General features: G+C 35.0%; 1 protein-coding gene across 2 annotated transcripts in view; it reads left to right on the forward strand.

The window, feature by feature from the left end:
- The window catches only part of LOC136028743 (large ribosomal subunit protein mL49-like), a 38,932-nt gene extending 21,305 nt beyond the window's left edge, over positions 1 to 17,627 (forward strand). For both annotated transcript variants that reach the window (XM_065706627.1, XM_065706628.1), the window contains exons 2-4: positions 2,890 to 3,088; positions 9,698 to 9,837; positions 17,443 to 17,627. In XM_065706627.1, coding sequence (XP_065562699.1) covers positions 2,890 to 3,088; positions 9,698 to 9,837; positions 17,443 to 17,589 — 486 coding nt within the window. In that variant the 3' untranslated portion in view covers positions 17,590 to 17,627. The remainder of the gene's footprint in view (positions 1 to 2,889; positions 3,089 to 9,697; positions 9,838 to 17,442) is intronic.
- Positions 17,628 to 18,741: the final 1,114 nt, after the last annotated feature.

Genomic DNA, 18,741 nt, shown 5'->3' on the forward strand with positions numbered 1-18,741 from the left:
ATTAAAGTTACCAAACTTTTGAGTCAGTTCTTCCACTGATGGGTCATAGCGGTTTGCTAGAATCTGAGATTATGTCCCTGTTGAAGTTGGCAATCATTTTCTTCTTAGTTTGGCTATCAACTTCATCATCAAACAGTGACATAAAGACTGTATCTTCACATAAGTACCACAAATGATGGCTAAACTTGCTTATAGAGGCTTTAGAAATTATTGCGTCAACTTTTTCGTACTCTTTTAACATCTCAAAAAAGCACAAATCTTGGTTGGGTGCTTTGGTTGCCACTGTGCATTCGAGCCAAGGTTTAACATACAACATTATGATAAATAAGCAAAGATCTTGTAGAGCATTTTTGTCTTTCGGAGTTATTCTGCATTTTGACTGAAGAAAACACTTTTTTTAAAGAATAGACTGCTCTAGCCATCCAGCGTGCCTGATGCATAGCTCCGGGGGACCTTAGTTTTAGTTTTTTCTCTGTGTCTCCTCCCAAAACTATTACGCACAGATCGATTAATTCACGGTAGTCATTTCTTACAAAATCTTTGTCTAATTCTGCCTTATAAAATATTAACAAAGCATGAATATCTCTCTTGGCATGCTGAACTCAGCTTACTGTACGTTCCCTGCCATAAACAAAGTTTTAAAAGAGGTAGAAAGAATCCCATTACACCTAAACTAGTTGTAGCTTAGGATCGTTGCCAATTAAGCGTTACAGACTACATTTACATTCGTAATGCGGTGGTAGAAGCGCTTCGTCTGAGCAGCGATGATTTCCCTGTTACCAAATCATCGATTCAACGAATTCGTATTGAAACTAGAAAATCAAGGGCAGAAGCATCTGACTTCCAAAACGATGTAACGGACGTAGTCACAATCCATTGGGATGGGAAACTTTTACCCGGGTTGGATGTACAAAGTTCAAAAGAAGAATGCATGCTAGTTATTGCTTCGTTTCACGGTAGAGAACAGCTTCTTGCAGTGCCAAAACCAGAAAGTTCTTCTGCAAAACATCAAGCTGAGGCTATCTCAACAGCTCTCTTTGACTGGAATCTTCTCGATAATGTACAAATAATGTATTGTGACATAACAGCTTCCAATACTGGCCGTTTCAATGGAGCTTGTGCTATTTTGGAGAAAACTTTAGGAAGAGAATTGTTGCCTTTCGCTTGTTGTCATCATATTTATGAATTAGTCCTAAAAGCTGTCTTTGAGACCAAGATTAAGCAAATTGCTAGCAGCCCAGATATTCCAATGTTCAAAAGGTTCAGAGAAATTTGGAAAAACATCGATTCTAGTAACATTGAACCATCTCTTGCTTTTGTAACATTACGTGTTGCCAAGAGAGATATTCAAGCTTTGTTAATATTTTATAAGGTAAAATTAGACGAAGATTTTGTAAGAAATGACTACCGTGAATTAATCGATCTGTGCGTAATAGTTTTGGGAGGAGACACAGAAAAAAAAAACTAAAACCAAGGTCCCCCGGAGCTATGCATCAGACACGCTGGATGGCTAGAACAGTCTATTCTTTAAAAAAAAGTGTTTTCTTAAGTCAAAATGCAGAATAACTGCGAAGGACAAAAATGATCAGCAAGATCTTTGCTTATTTATCATAATGTTGTATGTTAAACCTTCGCTCGAGAAATTACTGGACTTCTATTTTTCATATTATGCCTTATTTGATCTTCATTTTGAGCAATACTAAAGCGTATTTCTTACAATTTAAGATTTCTTACTCACCATTGGGATTATAGCTGGTGAGACCAAAAATGTTACCTGATAAATAAATTCAATATTTCTGTATGCTGTTCAGTGACTTTGTGGTTATTAAAAAGTATTTATTTTTATGCTTATGTTCTTAAAATAATTTTAATTGTATACTGAAAGTTACTGATATCACAGGTGTTGTCAGGCTACGTATTCACTTTTAACTAATACATCAAAATTCTTGTCTTTTATACTTGATTTTTGTGTTTACAGTAAAGCGCTAGTCTTCCATCATCCTACAAACATAGGGAAATATGATTATTTGATTTATTTTTACTGGTTTTATTGATATATATATTAAATAGACTGTGAAGCAGTAATTTTGTTTGTTTTAAGTTTCAACTTCGCTCTTTACTTCCCTCAAAAAACTTTGTTTTTTAAATTAATTAAAGCTAGGAGTTTATTTGTTTTTGTTTTTTTTTTCATAATGCCTCAAGACTAAAAGGATTTATTTGTCGAATCTGTATTAAACAAAACAATTTCCATTTTAGTTGTTTCAAATTTCAATCAGTTAATACAATACTTTCAATTACCAACTGGCTGCTGTTAGACTTTAGCATAATTTTTGTTTCATAATATTTCTAGTTTGATTCAAGTAATTCCTCTCTGTTTTGAGTTTTTGTGCTGCTTCTTAATTTCATTTGGAAAAAATTATTTTTTTAAGATTCAATTTAGGTCAGGGATACCAGTCGAACTTAATTCTATTTCACCAAGTTGGTTTAGTAGGTAGTTTTCCCTCTCCTAGATTTTTAAAAATACCTTTTTTAAATATTTAATTGAAAAAACTTTTTTCCGTATGTTCATTGAAAAAAATCAGAAAAGCGCCTAATTTCCTAGATTTTGAAAAGAATTACCTTCCTCCCCGCTACATTTTCATGAATTGACGCCCTTTGAAGGGATTCCTGCAATTTGTAGCAATAAACTTCTTTCTAGGGCCAGTGAACACCTGTTAAAAAAAGAAGAAAGAAAATGCAACCAGTACTTTTAGTTATATTTATCTTTATCAGAATAAACGGGATAACTTGCATAGCCTACATATAATTGTATTAACATTTTAGGTTAATCTTCCTTATTCTTGTGTAATTTACTTTTTGATAAGTCTCATTCTTGTTATATTATTTAAGATAAAGACAAAGATACCTTGGAATCCATATTTCAACCCAAAGCTTCCTCTGAACCCAACTGTTGGCCCATCTGAATTGTATACGAACGTGGAGGAAGTAAAGGTTGATTGGAAGAATATAGAACGACTCTTCCCTCAACAGACTGTCCCAATTCCCCCTGTAAAGGAAACCTATCCTTCTGGTTGGGTCCCACCTAAAGGTAAGAAAGTTTTTTATTTACTGTTTACCTGTAGAAGGTGATAATGCTTGTCTAGAGGGTTGAATATAAAAGTGAATTGTATCCGTTTATTGGTGTAATTGGAACTCAATATTTGTACTGCAATCATCAGGTAATTTTTCATTTGTGCATTGGTCCAGATACGAAAGCTAGAGCTGGAAGTCTATTTTTTTTCTGTTTTGTTTACATAGTAGTATAAAATCAAATTCACTTGGCTTTATTTTGATTATTAGCTCTTATGAGAAAGAGATTATTCTTCTTGTTTGAAACCGGGTTAACAATTGTTTTCAGGGCTGCCTAATTCAAACTTTTTGATTCTAGACACTTAACTAGCCTATGGAAGTCATTTAAACATTGGTTTCTTACGGATTGATTAAATAATTTTATCAAAAGAAAAGAAAGTCTTACACAAAAGAAAGTCTTGTTGTCTTTCAAGAAATAGATTTCATTGAGTATGATATGCAATCTCAAACAATTGCAATCTCAGCCTCGAAAGAACTAGTTTCATTAGATAACCTGAAAAAACAGTAAAGTACTTTGTTGTCCCTCATGTTTTCTTCCTTTTCCTGCTTTAATTTTTTCCATGCACTAAATATAAGCTGCCTAATTCAAACTCATCAGAAAGCGATTATTGTTCTTGTTTGAAGCCTGGTTAACAATTGTTAACCAAAGAATAATAATAATAATAACAATTTATTTGTGACCCACTTGAAACAGCGGAGTATAAAACAAACACACACACATAAAAAAAAACTTCTGATAACACATTAAATTACTGTAGAAAACATTTTAGAAGACCATGAAAAGGGTTAATAGTAAAATGTATCGAGTCGGACGGTTTCTGGTGTAGCACTTTAAGTTTATTTAATAAATCTAGAGCCCCGAAATTTGTTACCATATCACTGTTCTTGTACCAGGGAGGAAGATACAACAAAAATCGGAGGAAACGAAAATAAGATGACTTGAAAGCCTTTAAATCTTTTCTTTTTAAAACAGGATAAAATTCAGAAAGATATAAAACCGAGTAATCACAAAAGCAAGAATAAATTTGTGAAAGGGCCTTGCGGTTGTATTTCCCCTGTTCGCAACAATTTGCGAACTGAAGTTTAAACCTTAGCATCAGAAACAATTTTATTACGAAAAAAGACTAAATTGTTAGTAAGGGTAATGCCCGACCACCTTAAAGAAGTCATGCACGGAATGCTAAATTCAGAACAATTAAATCTAGAAGATTGGTTAGGAGAAGGACCGAAATGAAGGAATTCACATTTATCAGGGTTAAGGGTTAGGCCTACATTCGAGAAAGCATTAGAGATAGAACGAACAGAAGCTGAAAGCCCAGATTTAGTTCTACTAATGAGAAGAATATCGTCTGCATAAGCAAGATATGAGACATTTGAACTACCTGAAAGGTAAGTTGTTGGAAGACTATTTAAAATATCAGCAATACAAATTTTGAAAATTGATGGAGATAAAACTCTACCTTGTCTTACGGGCATCTTTAACACAGAAGGATCAGAAGGAGAAGATTTAATATGAAGGAAAGAATGACCATACCAAAATTTTAATAAAGAAACAATAGAAATATTCACTCCACATTTAAGCAAAGAAAACAGGGCTTGGGAGTGAACTACAGAATCAAAAGCCTTAGATAGATCTAAAGCCCAAAAATAAAGATCATAGCCCTTCCCGGAAGCATCAGAAAGCAGAGTAGAAAGAACTTTATGGGCATGCTGACATCCCAGACCACGCTGGAAACCAAACTGGTTAACTCCAAAATTTATATTATCTGTTATAGAAGGGAGAAGTAAATACTCAAGGACTTTGCTTAAGATACAAGAAACAGTAATAGGACGATAAGATGAACATGAAAATGGATCTTTCCCCCTTTTTAAAATAGAAGTAACTGTGTCACACAAGAAACTGTCCGGCACGACAGAACAACAAATAACACATTTGAAAAAGTAGCTGTGAATGCGATATTAAAGGGGGGCAATCAGGTTTTAAATGATTCACTGATATTCCATCGGTGTCAACTGACTTAGACTTAAGCCTTTTAATAGCCAGGTAATTGAATCAGCGGATATCGGTAATATATCCTGCTGAGATAGAGCAGACGGTAGCAGACGTTTCAAAACAGCTGGAAATGTGAATGAACTGCATAACTAATCCGGGAAAAAATAGCAGTATAATGCGATTCCCAAGCTGACTTAGAAATATAATTGCCAGGACTATTAGCTCTTATCGAAAAGAGGTTATTCTTCTTTTTTGAAGCCCGGTTAACAATTGTTTTCAGGGCTGCCTAATTCAAACTTTTCGTTTCTAGACATTTAACTAGTCCATGGAAGTCACTTTTTTTCTGGCCACACGTTAGTTTAAGCAACCTCCATTATAAACCTAATTTTGTTTTACTAAAAAAAAATCTTATAATAAAAGTTACAATATGGTGTTCCTTGTTATATGATATGTATGATATTCCTATATGACACTATATGATTGTATTGCTCTATATTTCTATACAATCGTTCCATATAACTCTATGTGCGTAAATCAAAGGTCTTTCTTAATTGTGTTACATTTTTTGCTGGCGATCTTAATTGTCTCAGTTACGGAAATGTTGGGCGGGGGGAGATAATTTTGTTGTTTATCAGATTTCTTCACTGAATTTTTTTTTAATGAATATACCCCAAAAAGATATGTTTTGAATTATTAGGGGGATGGAGGTAAATGTTTCCTGACTGCGGGACTGGTATATACCAGTGCAAGGGTCATATGGCTGAATGCTAAAGCAAAATGAAGCCAAACTTGGAAAGGCCAAAGGATTGAGCTCATTAGTAGGGGCCAAATACCTGATCAAGTGAAGGGAGGTAAAAAAAAAGGTATGCGCAATGGGCTTTCTACCAGTCAAGAGCATAATGGGTTTTTTTTAAACTAGTATGTAATAAGACCTGGAAGTGCCCATGTCTCAGTGTAAAAAAGAAAGAAAGTAAATTGTAAGCAACACTGTGATATTTTATAGAACTTATTTGTTGGTGCTGTCTCTGAAGGTATTTTTCTAGCTATGACAATTTTTCTATGATAAATATACAAATATAGAGTTTCAGTACCAATAAAATAAATTTTTATGAGAAAATGAGAATCTGAAAGCTGAAAATATGTCCAAGAAAGCTTTTATAAGGTGTGTTTGAGAATCCTCTAACTTGATGCCTGATTTTTCAAAGTGGTGTCCGGGAATAAGGAAACTAAACATATTTTTCGATTGCAAATTTTTGCAAATTTAGTTGCAAATATTTTGCAAAGCGAAAAGGATAACAACACAACACTTATTACTATTGTTTTAATTTTACTACTTGCGTTTCTCATTAGTATTATGCTTTGATTTCTGTTTTATTGATTTATCAATGAAATGCATAATAAAGGGATCATTAGTACATTTGTCATCACATGCTTTTTGCAGTGTTTATATAGAAAACAATATTGACTCTTAAAACTACTAAATTTGTTTCTTCTTTTTTTTTGGGGGGGGGTAGCCTATATCCCACTGTTTTATAATGCATGTCCTTAGGCACACAAGATATGGGACTAAGGAGCGGTAGGATAGGAGTATATTTAACCTATCCTATTATGCATAACGGAATGTTAGCTATCCTGAGTCTACAAGACTAGGATTTCTTTTGTTGAGCTTATGTGCATAAATATGCATAAATGTGCATAAATAACTATGCATAATGGAATTTTAGCCATCCTGAGTCTACAAGACTAGGATTTCTTGTATTGAGCTCATATGCATAAATATGCATAAATGTGCATAAATAATTATGCATAACGGACTGTTAGCCATTCTGAGTCTACAAGACTAGGATTTCTTTTGTTGAGCTTGTCAGAGTAAAAAAAGGAGATATGTCTCGCTTTTGTATAAACAAGCTCAAAAGAGTAAGATGAAACATCTTTTTGGTAACCAAGATCAAAGAAGGAGGGGGCTCTCAAACATTTGTTAACCCAATATAAAATTAAAAGAAAAACAATCCTCAACTTGGCCGTAAGCCTTAATTTCCAAGGCTTTCTGTTGACGATAGAAAATACTTTCCTTAAAAAAGGCAATATTGTCAGGCTTGCAATATTGTCAATGAGCAGGGTCATCGAAATGGATCCTACTTTCCAATCATATAACCAATATATTTTATTAAGAAGAAATATCCTAAATCTTCTGTAATAATACTAGTGTTCAGATTTTCTGTAACAATGTCAAAGGATTGCAATATAACTCTCAATAGCTTCTCTCAATTGAAATCCTTTTCCCGTGACAATTTCATATCTCTAAAGAGAATAAAATTTTTTTATGAGAAAAGCTATCTGCTCGATCAAGAAAAGAAGGAAGAGAGTAAGAAATTTTGAATCAAAATAAGAATTTGTTAAAGTAAGGTTATTACAGAAAAGAACATTTCCTGGTATTAGGAAGAGAAAGTGCTAGACATTTATGGATATCTGGGGTGCTGAGAGAGATTAATTCTACAGTGGGTTGTAATCAAAAGATTAAACGTGATTTCTATTCGGTGTGTGTGTGTTTGAGGGGGGGCGTAGTCTTACAAACCCCATCACATTTTTTTATTTATCATTGCTACTTTTTTACGTTTTTCCTTTTTTTTGGGGAGGGGGGGGGGGGGGGTTTCAAAACCGGTAAGACCCCTACACACACACACACACACACTGGATACGGCATTGGCTTTAATACCCACTTCTGCTGGAAATGTTCAAGAAAATATACAAGTAAGAATATTCGGCCCTAATAGACTTTGTTTCTTGAGAATTAGACTCCCTTCAAAAAAAAAGATTACTGATCCCTTTAATTATAAAAGAGGGATTAGTGTTTAACCAAACTTTTAAACTTTAATTTTGCTCTGTATTCTTTGATTTGGAGGATTAAACTTTTCATTATTACGTGAATTTTCGAGACGCAAGAAGATTTTTCAAAAAACTTAGTAGATGATCAATTCTGTCCTTAAGCCTCCGTCTCTACCTCCTCGTTTCCGTCCACGATCGATGGTTGATGATTTCACTGTCGAGGGTAAGCTGAAAATTAAAAAAAGTATTTACCTCTAATTTTGCTAATGCTGGGGTAATTATTCCAGTCAGCTCCTTTCCTTCTGAAACCGATTTCAGGTCGTTTCTTTGTCCATTTTGCCTGAAGTCAATGGCCCTTTTTGAAATACTTTTAAATATTTTAATCCACCAAATTCTAATTACTAGATTATCTCACTATGGTATAAAAGAGAGGCTCATATGGTTTGAACCTTGCTTGTCTAGAAGGAGGGCCTCCGTGGACCTTCTTTTCTGCTCACCTGTTGAATTTGGGTCTGGTTTCCCGCAACATTGATAGGACCAGTTCTGTTCTTGGATTATGCAAACGACCTTGTTGTTGCGGTTATAAACCAAAACAAGCAGTTTGTTGTCATCTGTGTCATTCCAAATTTTCCATGCCAAATTTTAAGGACGCATTTTACAATCAAAGAGTCCCCAAGGCAACTCCGGAGAGGTCTAAAGACCAAAAGGGTATAAAATGGGTAAAATTTTGATCTTTAACGATGTAAAACAGGATGATTGGAAAAGATAGCGCCCCCTTTACTACAGTGTCTGGTATTAAACTTAAAAAAGTAGACAATTTCAAAAGGAACGAATGATTAAAATTATTAACCTGTATTTTTATAGGATTCAAGCTGAAATATTCCCTGCTTGTAACAGAAAATCAGAATTCTCTTGCTATGAAGAATTTTTTTTTTACTGGAAATCTATTTATTGTACAAAGTAGGCTTGGAAAAAATAATGGGAGTTTAAGTATTCTAGCTAATTTTAGCTTGGTACTGGTGAGAAAATTTGCAATTCTTTATCATTTTAAAGTGCCTGAAAATACTAACTTTGAAGCACTTTAGGATAATTAACAATTTGAAAGATTATCCTGAAACTATTTTAGGGTTAAATCTGCACATCAGTGGTTTGTCACTATCTGTTTAACAAATGTCCTATCTCAGTTTTGGAAAACGAAGGAACTACAACGTGGCGCAAAAAAGCCAAACCCTAGACGGCATTTGTGATTCGTTTTGGCATTGTTTTTGGCTTGTTGCCAAGATACACTGATCTATGGGTGAAACCAAATTGTCTTCATAAAACAATTGCATTTTATTATTATATGTATGGTACATATTTTTAGGTCTTCAGTTTATTTTTCTTTACCATTGGTCGCCATGATCTCCCCCCCCCAATTTTGTTTTAAAAAGTGTTTTTTTGCCTACTGGTTTATTTTGGTGACACATTTTCACCAGCTAATCACATTATTTCTTATTTGGAAGAGAAAGATAGCCTTTGAAACCAGGTTAACTAATGCTTAGCCGTAAATCTTGATTGGCGAAGAAATACAATTTCTGGAGAGACAAATAACCCCATCTTTTCAAAATTATTGGTTCTTTTATGAGAAAAATTAAGCCATGAAACAACAAATAACTTTTGACTCACGATATCTTTTACAAGTAAACCCTCTGTTTCTCTGTGCTGGTTCGTTTCTTTGACACTAATTAATGCTCTTATATAAATTTTTAGGTTCATCGCTGGATTGTCCGTATCATGTTAAACGATCTAGGAATCACATGCTTCCCGTTTACTTTGTAAACAGAACAGTGAAAACCCAGAGAGGTGGATGGAGCTACACACAAATACTACACATAGAGGGTGACATCTGGGTATGACTTGTTAACCTAGTATTTACGGCATAAATAACATGAAAATATTTTTTGGAGAAGGTCCCGTGAGGGAATGCCTAGATATAAATATCTGAATTCTTTTATTCCCTTCTTCTCAACTTTGAAAAACTTTTTTCCCCCTTCCCAGAACGTTCAGTTGTTTCATTGGGAAAGTCTGAGCAAAATGTGGCACGATTCAGCCTATTGACTGTGTGCGCCTATTACAAGTGAAAAATCATTTTCTTCAAACTTCAATTTTTGTTCGGATTTAATATTATCGATAAGGAGAATAATGAGAACTTGCAATGGTAACACGATAACTGCTGGATTCAGTACTTTTTGCAGCTATTAATAAAATTGGAGGAAGGGACAAGGGAGAGGTTGTCAGTCTCTCCTGGAAATTAAATAAAAAAAACAAGTTTTTTTAAATGAAAGTAAGCAGCAACATTAAAACTTAAAAACGAACAGAAATTACTCCCTATATAGAAGGGGCTTTCCTCCTCAACGCCCCGCTGTTTACGCTAAAGCTTGACTCTTTCTCTTAACTCTACCTATCAAAACAGTAAGAAACTTTAGCGCAAAGAGCGGGGCTTTGAGGAGGAAAGCCCCTTTAAATACGGAGTAATTTCTGTTCGTTTTAAGTTTTAATGTTGCTCCTTACCTTCATTTAAAAAGACTTGTTTTTTTATTTAATTCCTGGACGTTTTTGAATTAATGCATGTTTTGGTCTTGGCTATCCGCACATAAATAATTAAAACGAAATTTGCATATGAATTAATTGCAATTAATCGGAAGATTGTGAGAAAAAAGGAGCGAGGGAAGATGCCTAGTTTCCCTCCAATTTTTTGATGACTTAAAAAGGCAACTAGAACTTAATTTTTTACGAAGGTTTTCATAGGTAAAAAATTTACGTAACTTACGAATAAACTTACGTAGCGAACTTCTATATTCGTATGTTTTTATTGCGTATATGAGGGGGCTCACCCCTCGTCGATACCTCGCTCTTTAAACTAAAGCTTAAATTTTGTCCCAATTCCTTAAGAATGGCCCCTGAATCACAAAGGCCGTAGAACAAATAGTTGAAATTACTAAAAAGACTTTAGCGTAAAGAGCGAGGTATTACGAGGAGGTAAACCCCTCATATGCGGAATAATTTCTGTTCGTTTTAAGTTTTAATGCTGCTCCCCACTTTTAGTAGAAAAAACTTCATATTTATGTTTTCATTGTTTTTTTTTTGTAAATAATGCAAAAAAATCCTCTGCCCCCTCCATTGAAATTCTCTTCCCTAATGAGAAGGTCCTCCATGGAAAGATCCTCCCGCGTAGCCCCCCCCCCACAACTCTTTTCCCATACCAAAAAATCCCCCTGAAAACGTCTGTACACTTCCCAGTAACCATTACTATATGTAAACACAGGTCAAAGTTTGTAACTTGCAGCCCCTCCCACGGGGACTGCGGGGGAGTAATTCGTCCCCTAGTTATTAGGTTTTTAGACTATTGTGAATAAAATGGCTATCTCAGAATTTTGATCCGGTGACTCTGGGAAAAAAATGAGCATGAGAGGGGGCCTAGGTGCCCTCCAATTTTTTTGGTCACTTAAAAAGGGCACTAGAACTTTTAATTTCTGTTAGAATGAGCCCTTTTGCGACATTCTGGGACCACTGAGTTAATACGATAACCTCTGGAAAAAAAAACAAATAAACACGCATCCGTGATTTGTCTTCTGGCAAAAAATGCGAAATTCCACATTTTTGTATAGTGGCTTGAGACTTCTAGAATAAGGTTCTCTGATACGCTGAATCTAATGGTGTGATTTTCGTCAAGATCATATGAGTTCTAGGGGGTGTTTCCCCCTATTTCTAAAATGAGGCAATTTTTCTCAGGCTCGTAATTTTTGATGGGTAACACTAATCTTGATGAAACTTATATATTTGAAATCAGCACTAAAATGCGATTCTTTTGATATACCTATTGGTATCAAAATTGATACCAATAGTCCATTTTTTAGAGTTTCGGTTACTATTGAGCCGGGTCGCTCCTTACTACAGTTCGTTACCACGAACTGTTTGATTGTTACATATCAAGGCCCCTTTTTGTTCTTTTGCGATTTAGATTTAGCCTTATCAATTTTCCTGTGACAGTTGATACCGCGGCCTAGTATTGCAAAATGCAACCATTTTCTCATGAATGAATTTTTAGAGGGTTTGCGAGTTCAGGGTGCTAGAATAGGCTTGAAAATTAATGTTAAGAAGACTAAGTCACTAAGGCTAGGAATAAGTGAAGATGAAAAGGTGACAGTGGGTAACGAAAAGATTGATCAGGTGGGCATCTTCACTTACCTTGGTAGTATTATTAGTAAAGACGGTGGGAGCAGTGAAGATGTTAAAAGTAGAATAGCTAAGGCTCAGGGTGTTTTTTCACAGTTAAAAAAAGTTTGGAAGAATCGGAAGATAAGTCTTCAAACCAAGATTAGAATATTGGGTGCTAGAATGATGCCAGGGGTCAAATATGGCTGTGAAGCATGGGCGCTCCGAAACGCGGACGAAAATTTACTAGATGTTTTCCAGAGAAATTGCCTACAGATGTTCTGGGTACCCGGCTGACTGACCGTACTTCTAACAGTAGGTAGTACGGAAAATGTGGTTCAATCCTGCTTTCTAGGGCCATAATGAAAGAAAGGTTGAGATGGCTAGGTCAAGCTCTGTGGATGAATGATGACAGATTGCCGAAGATTGTCCTTTTTGTCCAACCGTCTGGGGCTACACGGAAAGCAGGTCCTCCTTGTCTGGGGTGGAAGGATGTCATAAATAAAGATTTAAAGGAAATGGGAAATTCCTGGGAGGGAGTAAAGAGGGAGCCCTTGAATAGGCTAGGTTGGAGGAGGAGCGTGCGTAGCTGTTTTGGCCTCAGGCGGCTTGGTGCTGCAATGAGTTATTAGTAGTAGTAGTAGTAGTAACCATTATCTCATACTATGCTAGATGGCAATATGGTTTTTTTAACTGTAGATTACTATGTCTTGCATTTTTATTGAGTTCTCTACCTTTTTATTTATATATGGTATAATAGTAGCTGTTTAAACTTTTCAAGTTTTTATCTAGTCTAGTTTTAATTTTCTGAAAGGTGTATTCCTTCTTAATCTGCAGATTTGTTGTTCTGTGTTTTTTTTTTCTGGTTTTATTTTCTGACAAAAATATTCAATGGGCTAGTTCAGGCTAGTTTAGATATAAAATGTTCGCTACTTGATCCTTTTTCTTCTTGTCTGATTGTTTGGAGATGTTTTTGCATAGTCTCCGTTCGTGTTCAGGGCCTACGGTTGCTGTGGTCTGACCTCGGACCCTGTGTTGTCAAGTAGAGATGTATCCTTCCTCTTTTTCGTGTTTGATAGTTTAGAGACTGTAATGCGTAAACATTAGCGTGCTTATGCATCCTCAGAAAAACACCCTGCTTGTCTGGCGTTAGGTAGACCTTTTACAACTTTACCTAATCATAATCGCGACAGCAAACATCCCTGCAGGGTAACTTTGATGAGTGGCGTCTTTAGAAGATATTGTAGCCTAGCAAGCGAGACGGTAGTCCATTGAACTTCAAAGAGTGGAATCACCTTTTCCTAGGTATGCCATCTGTTATAGGCTGCTTCACCACTATCGTGTAATATCTGCAGACCTGAGAATATATTATAGATCCGAGGTAATATGCTTGAGATCGCTTGTGCGGTACGCCAACTCTTGTTGGTAGATGAGCATTGGCAAGTGTGGAATACCATTTAGAGACGAAGATTGACCCAGGATTCCATCAAAGCCTCTATTAAACTGGCGGTTCCAGAGACTTCTTGCTGTCCAGTTCTAACTTGGCTTAAGCGCTCTGTTTAGTTTTTGAGAGAAAGTATTAGTCTCTCACATGCAATATTGGGACTCATTGTTTTTTCAGAAGGCCATAACAATTTCAGTGATTTAAATAGTACGAAAATTGCAACTTGGGACACTAAACTATTGTATAGACATTTTTACTGATAAATTCAGACGTTTTAAGCAGGACTTCTTAGCAGTTTCAGATACTCATGTTACTGACCTAGAAAAAATGATATTAGGTGATATAGCATTTATATGCTCAGGTAGGAAGGATGGAGTATTTAGACACTGAGTAGGGCTCATGATGAACAAGGAACCTTCTAAGTCTACCTTAGGTTGGGTAGGTTAGGTGTTAATGCTAGAATTGTAGTTGCTCATTTCATAACCCAAAAGTGCAAAGTGTCAGTCATAGTGGTATATGTCCATGTAGAACCGACTAACGGGCATTGTTGTGATTCAGATGAAATTTATTTACATTTAAAGGAATAAATAGACAAGATCCCAGGTGGAAGTATGGTATTTTACTGGGAGATTCTAATGCCCAGGTTTGCATTAATAAGAATACGTAGCATTCTATCCTAGGTAAAGTTGGTGTATGGAAAGAAAAGTACAACGAGTATAAACTGCTGCAATTTTGTAGTTGTAACAGTCAAGTCATAGTTAGTATGATGTTTTGTCATAAAATAGGCCATAAGTTCACATGGTACGCACGGGATGGTAAGAAGGTCAGTATTATCGATTCTGAATTAAAAAACAAACTTTTCCGATGGAACTAATGAGCGAAGATTAAAACGAACAAATTATTGTTTCGCTGTTTATGCATTATGTATATGCAATACTGGTTCAAATAAACTCACACGTATTGTTTCCCTAAATTTGTGGAATTCTCTTAGAAAATTACGAATAACACAAAGTATACGCAACAAAACACAACCGGGAGTAGAAATTAAGCCCTTTTATTCAAAAAATAATCTATAAGGCTCTCAAAAGTCTCTCACAGTCATAAAATCAGTAAATTTCAGCATACACTTTTAATTCTTTCAAAACCTCAAGCAAGATCAATTTTAAGTAAAGTGCTAGTTTTCAGAATTCTCCAACATCGAGGAGATGAAACAAAAGAAGTCACATGAGTTTTTGTTAAAATACGGCATTATAAATATTAGCTTTTAATTCACATCTCTCTTCAGCTTCCTCTGCAAAAATTCAGATATTTAATAAATAAAAGGGCCCTTAGAATCTTTGAGAAGTTGAAGATAGAAATACCGTTATTTCTGAACTACCATCCCAAACGAAAAGTAGAGATATTTTAGAAAAAGTGATGGATATCAACCGAAATTTAGATGCATAAGTAATATAATTTACAGAGATGCAAGTCATTACTATTGTCGTCTATCTGAGTAGTTGACACGCTAGACTTAATATTCCTTGTCCGTGAGGACAGCGCCCGAGTCCGAATGTCTAGTCCGGAGTATGAGTCTGAGTCCTAGTGGTTATTTGGTTTAGAATAAGGTCGATGGTGTGACTCTAATCTCAGTCAGAGTCGATCCAGCTCTAAATGGGTACCTGATGGGTTTTGAATTATGGGTCGTATAAGAATAAGAGGAAAGCAAGGGAGTAGAGAAGCCACTTAAATATAAATTAAGGAGCTGTAAAAGAGAGATCATGGACAAAAATTGCCGAGGATATAGAAGATGCATCCACACCTCATAATAGTACAACATTTTTTAGCAATTGAGAGAAAGCACTCAGTCTGGATTTATTCTCGTTAAAAATAGGAACAGGGCCTCAATTCCTGAATCAGCAACAAATAGAAATTTTTTCTCATCAGGCAGTTTTCAAAAATACATTTTAAACTTTTGGTTACAATGGGCTGTGGTTCGCTCTTTACTAGGCTGCAGCTATCTTTGCTACCATGATGCTATTGTAACTGACAAAATAGAATTCGAGAGCAACTGTCCAGGAACAGTTGTCCAGGAATATGAAATTTGAGAATTCGAAATTTCACAATGTAGAATATTTACGGATTAATTTTTGGTAAATAGTTCGTGAAGAAGCAAATGGTGTCTTAGGGAGGAAAGTTATAACGCAGCTAGGAATATTAGCGAAAATCGTTAATCTAGTCAAGAAGTTTTGAATGATAGGTCGTATAAGAATAAGAGGAAAGTGAGGGAGTAGAGAAGCCACTAAAATATAAATTAAGGAGCTGTAAAAGTGAGATCATGGACAAAAATTGCCGAGTATATAGAAGATGCAACCACACCGCATAATAGTACAACATGTTAAGCAATTGAGAGAAAGTACTCTGTCTGGATTTATTCTCGTTTAAAAAAGGAAAAGGGCCTCAATTAGTGACAAGGAAAGTGTTAAAGAGAGATGGGCAGATAATTTTGTGATTGTGTTAAAATTTGATAAAGTGTAATAATCTGTAAGAAAAATGATTTTATTTTACAATTTTGAAGTGAATGAAGATCTATTTTGTGAAGAGGGGTTACAAACCGTCCTAAAAGGATAAAAGATAAGAAAGCCTCAGATGCTCACAGTGTTGTTAAAGAATTTTTGAAATACGGTACTTGCGGAGTTACAGATAAATTACTGAAGAAGACCGTGAATATGTCTTTTATTAAAGGGAAGTACCTAGTAATTGGTAATTGATAATCTGAGAAGTATCTTACTCAGGAAATCCGTTTTTATTGAATTTTTATGAATAAGAATAGTTAATAAAATTTCAACTCTAGTCAATATGGAGCAGAGTTCAACTTGTTAGCTTAATAGATACATAACTGAAGGGAAACACAAGGTAACAAAAATATCTTCAAACAAAAGCATACAAATAAAAAAAAATTAGCACTAAAAGAAGACAAATAAAGAAGAAAAGAGCAGAGGCCGTCGCCGCGTGGGCATAAGTCTTGCCATAATTAGAGCGAAATCAATCATCCGTATTAGTCCTCATTTTGATAGACTGTGAAAAAAAATTTGAGTCAGCCAATAAAGAATATCAGTAAAGGTGTGTGGTATACCATCTAATTACATCAAAGTGACTAGTGCTATGTACGAGAACTATATTGCTGTGGCTGAGGTATGAAATGAGGATAGTAGCTGGTTTGGTGTTGAACCAAGAGTTAAGAAGGGTTGTGTCCTATCCCCTTTTATATGGATTATTTTAATGGACTTTTTTTCTAAGAAATACAGTCAAGGCTATAGGAAAGGTAAAACTTTTCTAGACTTCGATTATGCAGATGATTTGTGAGTCCTAGCTAAAAGTGTTAGCAAGATGAATGAATTTTTGGAGGTTTTTAGGGTCCATGGAACCATTGTAGTCTTGGAAATCAATGTTAAGAAGGCTAAGTCGCCTAGACTAGGAATAGATAAAAGTTAAAAAGTAATGTTAGTTAACAAGACGACTGATCAAGTGGAAAGCTTTTCTTATATGAGTAGTATTATTAGTAAAGATATTGGACGAAGTTAAAATGCAAAAAGTTTTCAGGGTTGAAAGAGTTTGGAAGAATAGGAAGATTAGTCTGCCAACCAAGATTGCAATATTGGAAGCTACTTTAACGTCATTTAGACCGAAAGAAGAAGGAAAATTCAAGAGGAGCATTACCTCAAAAAGACGTAAAACCAAATATAAGAAAATAATATATATATATATATAAATAATAGGCGCACATTTGTTTTAATTCCTTACTGAAGTAATTTTATACTATAAGAGATATTTTCACTTTTTTTCAATTTATATATCTATGAAGTATTTTTTTCAGGCTTTGGAAAAAGACCTTAAAGACTACTTGGAGGAATATCATCAACAATTTGTTCCATCCCAAGTCCATGAACTGAGCAGGTGGATTAGATTCAAAGAAGACCATGTCAATATAATTAATTCTTGGCTTATAGAAAAGGGATTCTAGGTTTAGTTTTTTTTTTCAGTAAAATTATTTCTATTGCATTTTCTATAATTGTCATCACATAGTTTTATTTTCTGTTTAGAATCGTGAATTTGAAAAGATACGTAACTATTGTTTGACTTAGGGATGTCACTTAGAGGTATAAAAAGAAGATACAACTGGGGTGTAAGATGGATGATGTTTCAATCAGTAATTGATGTCACTAGTTATGAAGAATTGAACTATAGACAATTTGAAAATTATTTCAGAGATCTATTGAATTGGAAGCAATTTAGGGATGCTGATAAAATGAGGCTAGGTGGTTTTATTGTTGAAATGTACTATCGAAAGTCAAGGTGATGCGTTCAGTGGCACAAGCAACAGAGCCAAACTTTTGTAAAATAAAATGGAAAAAACTGAACCGAGAAGTCAAAACATGTCAAAAATATGTTGGCGTTGAAAATAATTAGTAGAGGCTGATAAAGAAAAGGTTAGAGGAGGCGATTATCGAAAGATAAACGTGAGTTCAAAAGGTGTCCGTTATTAAAATAAGAGTAGAAACAGGCGTTGCTGAAAAATTCACCAAAGCCATCTATCATCAAATGTTCCTTGTATCTTTTTCAGAAATTGACATCAGATACTTAAGCCGCGTTTTATTTGAGACAAGATAGTTTCAGTTTGGGCTACCGTTTCCAGTCTTGTTTCGCATAACTCCGTTTTATTTGAGCCTTCGTCTTGTTTCGTTTCGGTACCGCCTTTGACAAATAAAACGCTGGAAAAGAGCTAGGCAACTTATTGGCAAAAGTTTTCAAAATCCACAAATGCATCTTAGGTTAGGTTATGTCAAAAAGTACTCAATTTGAATTTGCAATAGAAGCGATTATTATATTTGTAAAGAGCATAAAAAAAGGCATCGAGTGGCATTTTCACTTTATAGGCATCGAGCGGCATTTTCAATAATATGAACTGTCATACATTTATCCATCTGGGAATTTTGAAAGTCAAGTCTGGCTTTTCTTAGGATTCAAAAAGACACAAAGTATTGTAATTTGCTAAAGCCATGGGCATACCTTACAGTAGGCACAAAAAAAATTATGCTGTACATATATCTGGAAAAATACATCCACTAGGTAAACATTTTCTGCCGCCATTTTCATGAAACAATGGGTGAAACTA

The sequence above is a fragment of the Artemia franciscana genome, chromosome 7, assembly GCF_032884065.1.
Source record: "Artemia franciscana chromosome 7, ASM3288406v1, whole genome shotgun sequence".
NCBI lineage: Eukaryota > Metazoa > Arthropoda > Branchiopoda > Anostraca > Artemiidae > Artemia > Artemia franciscana.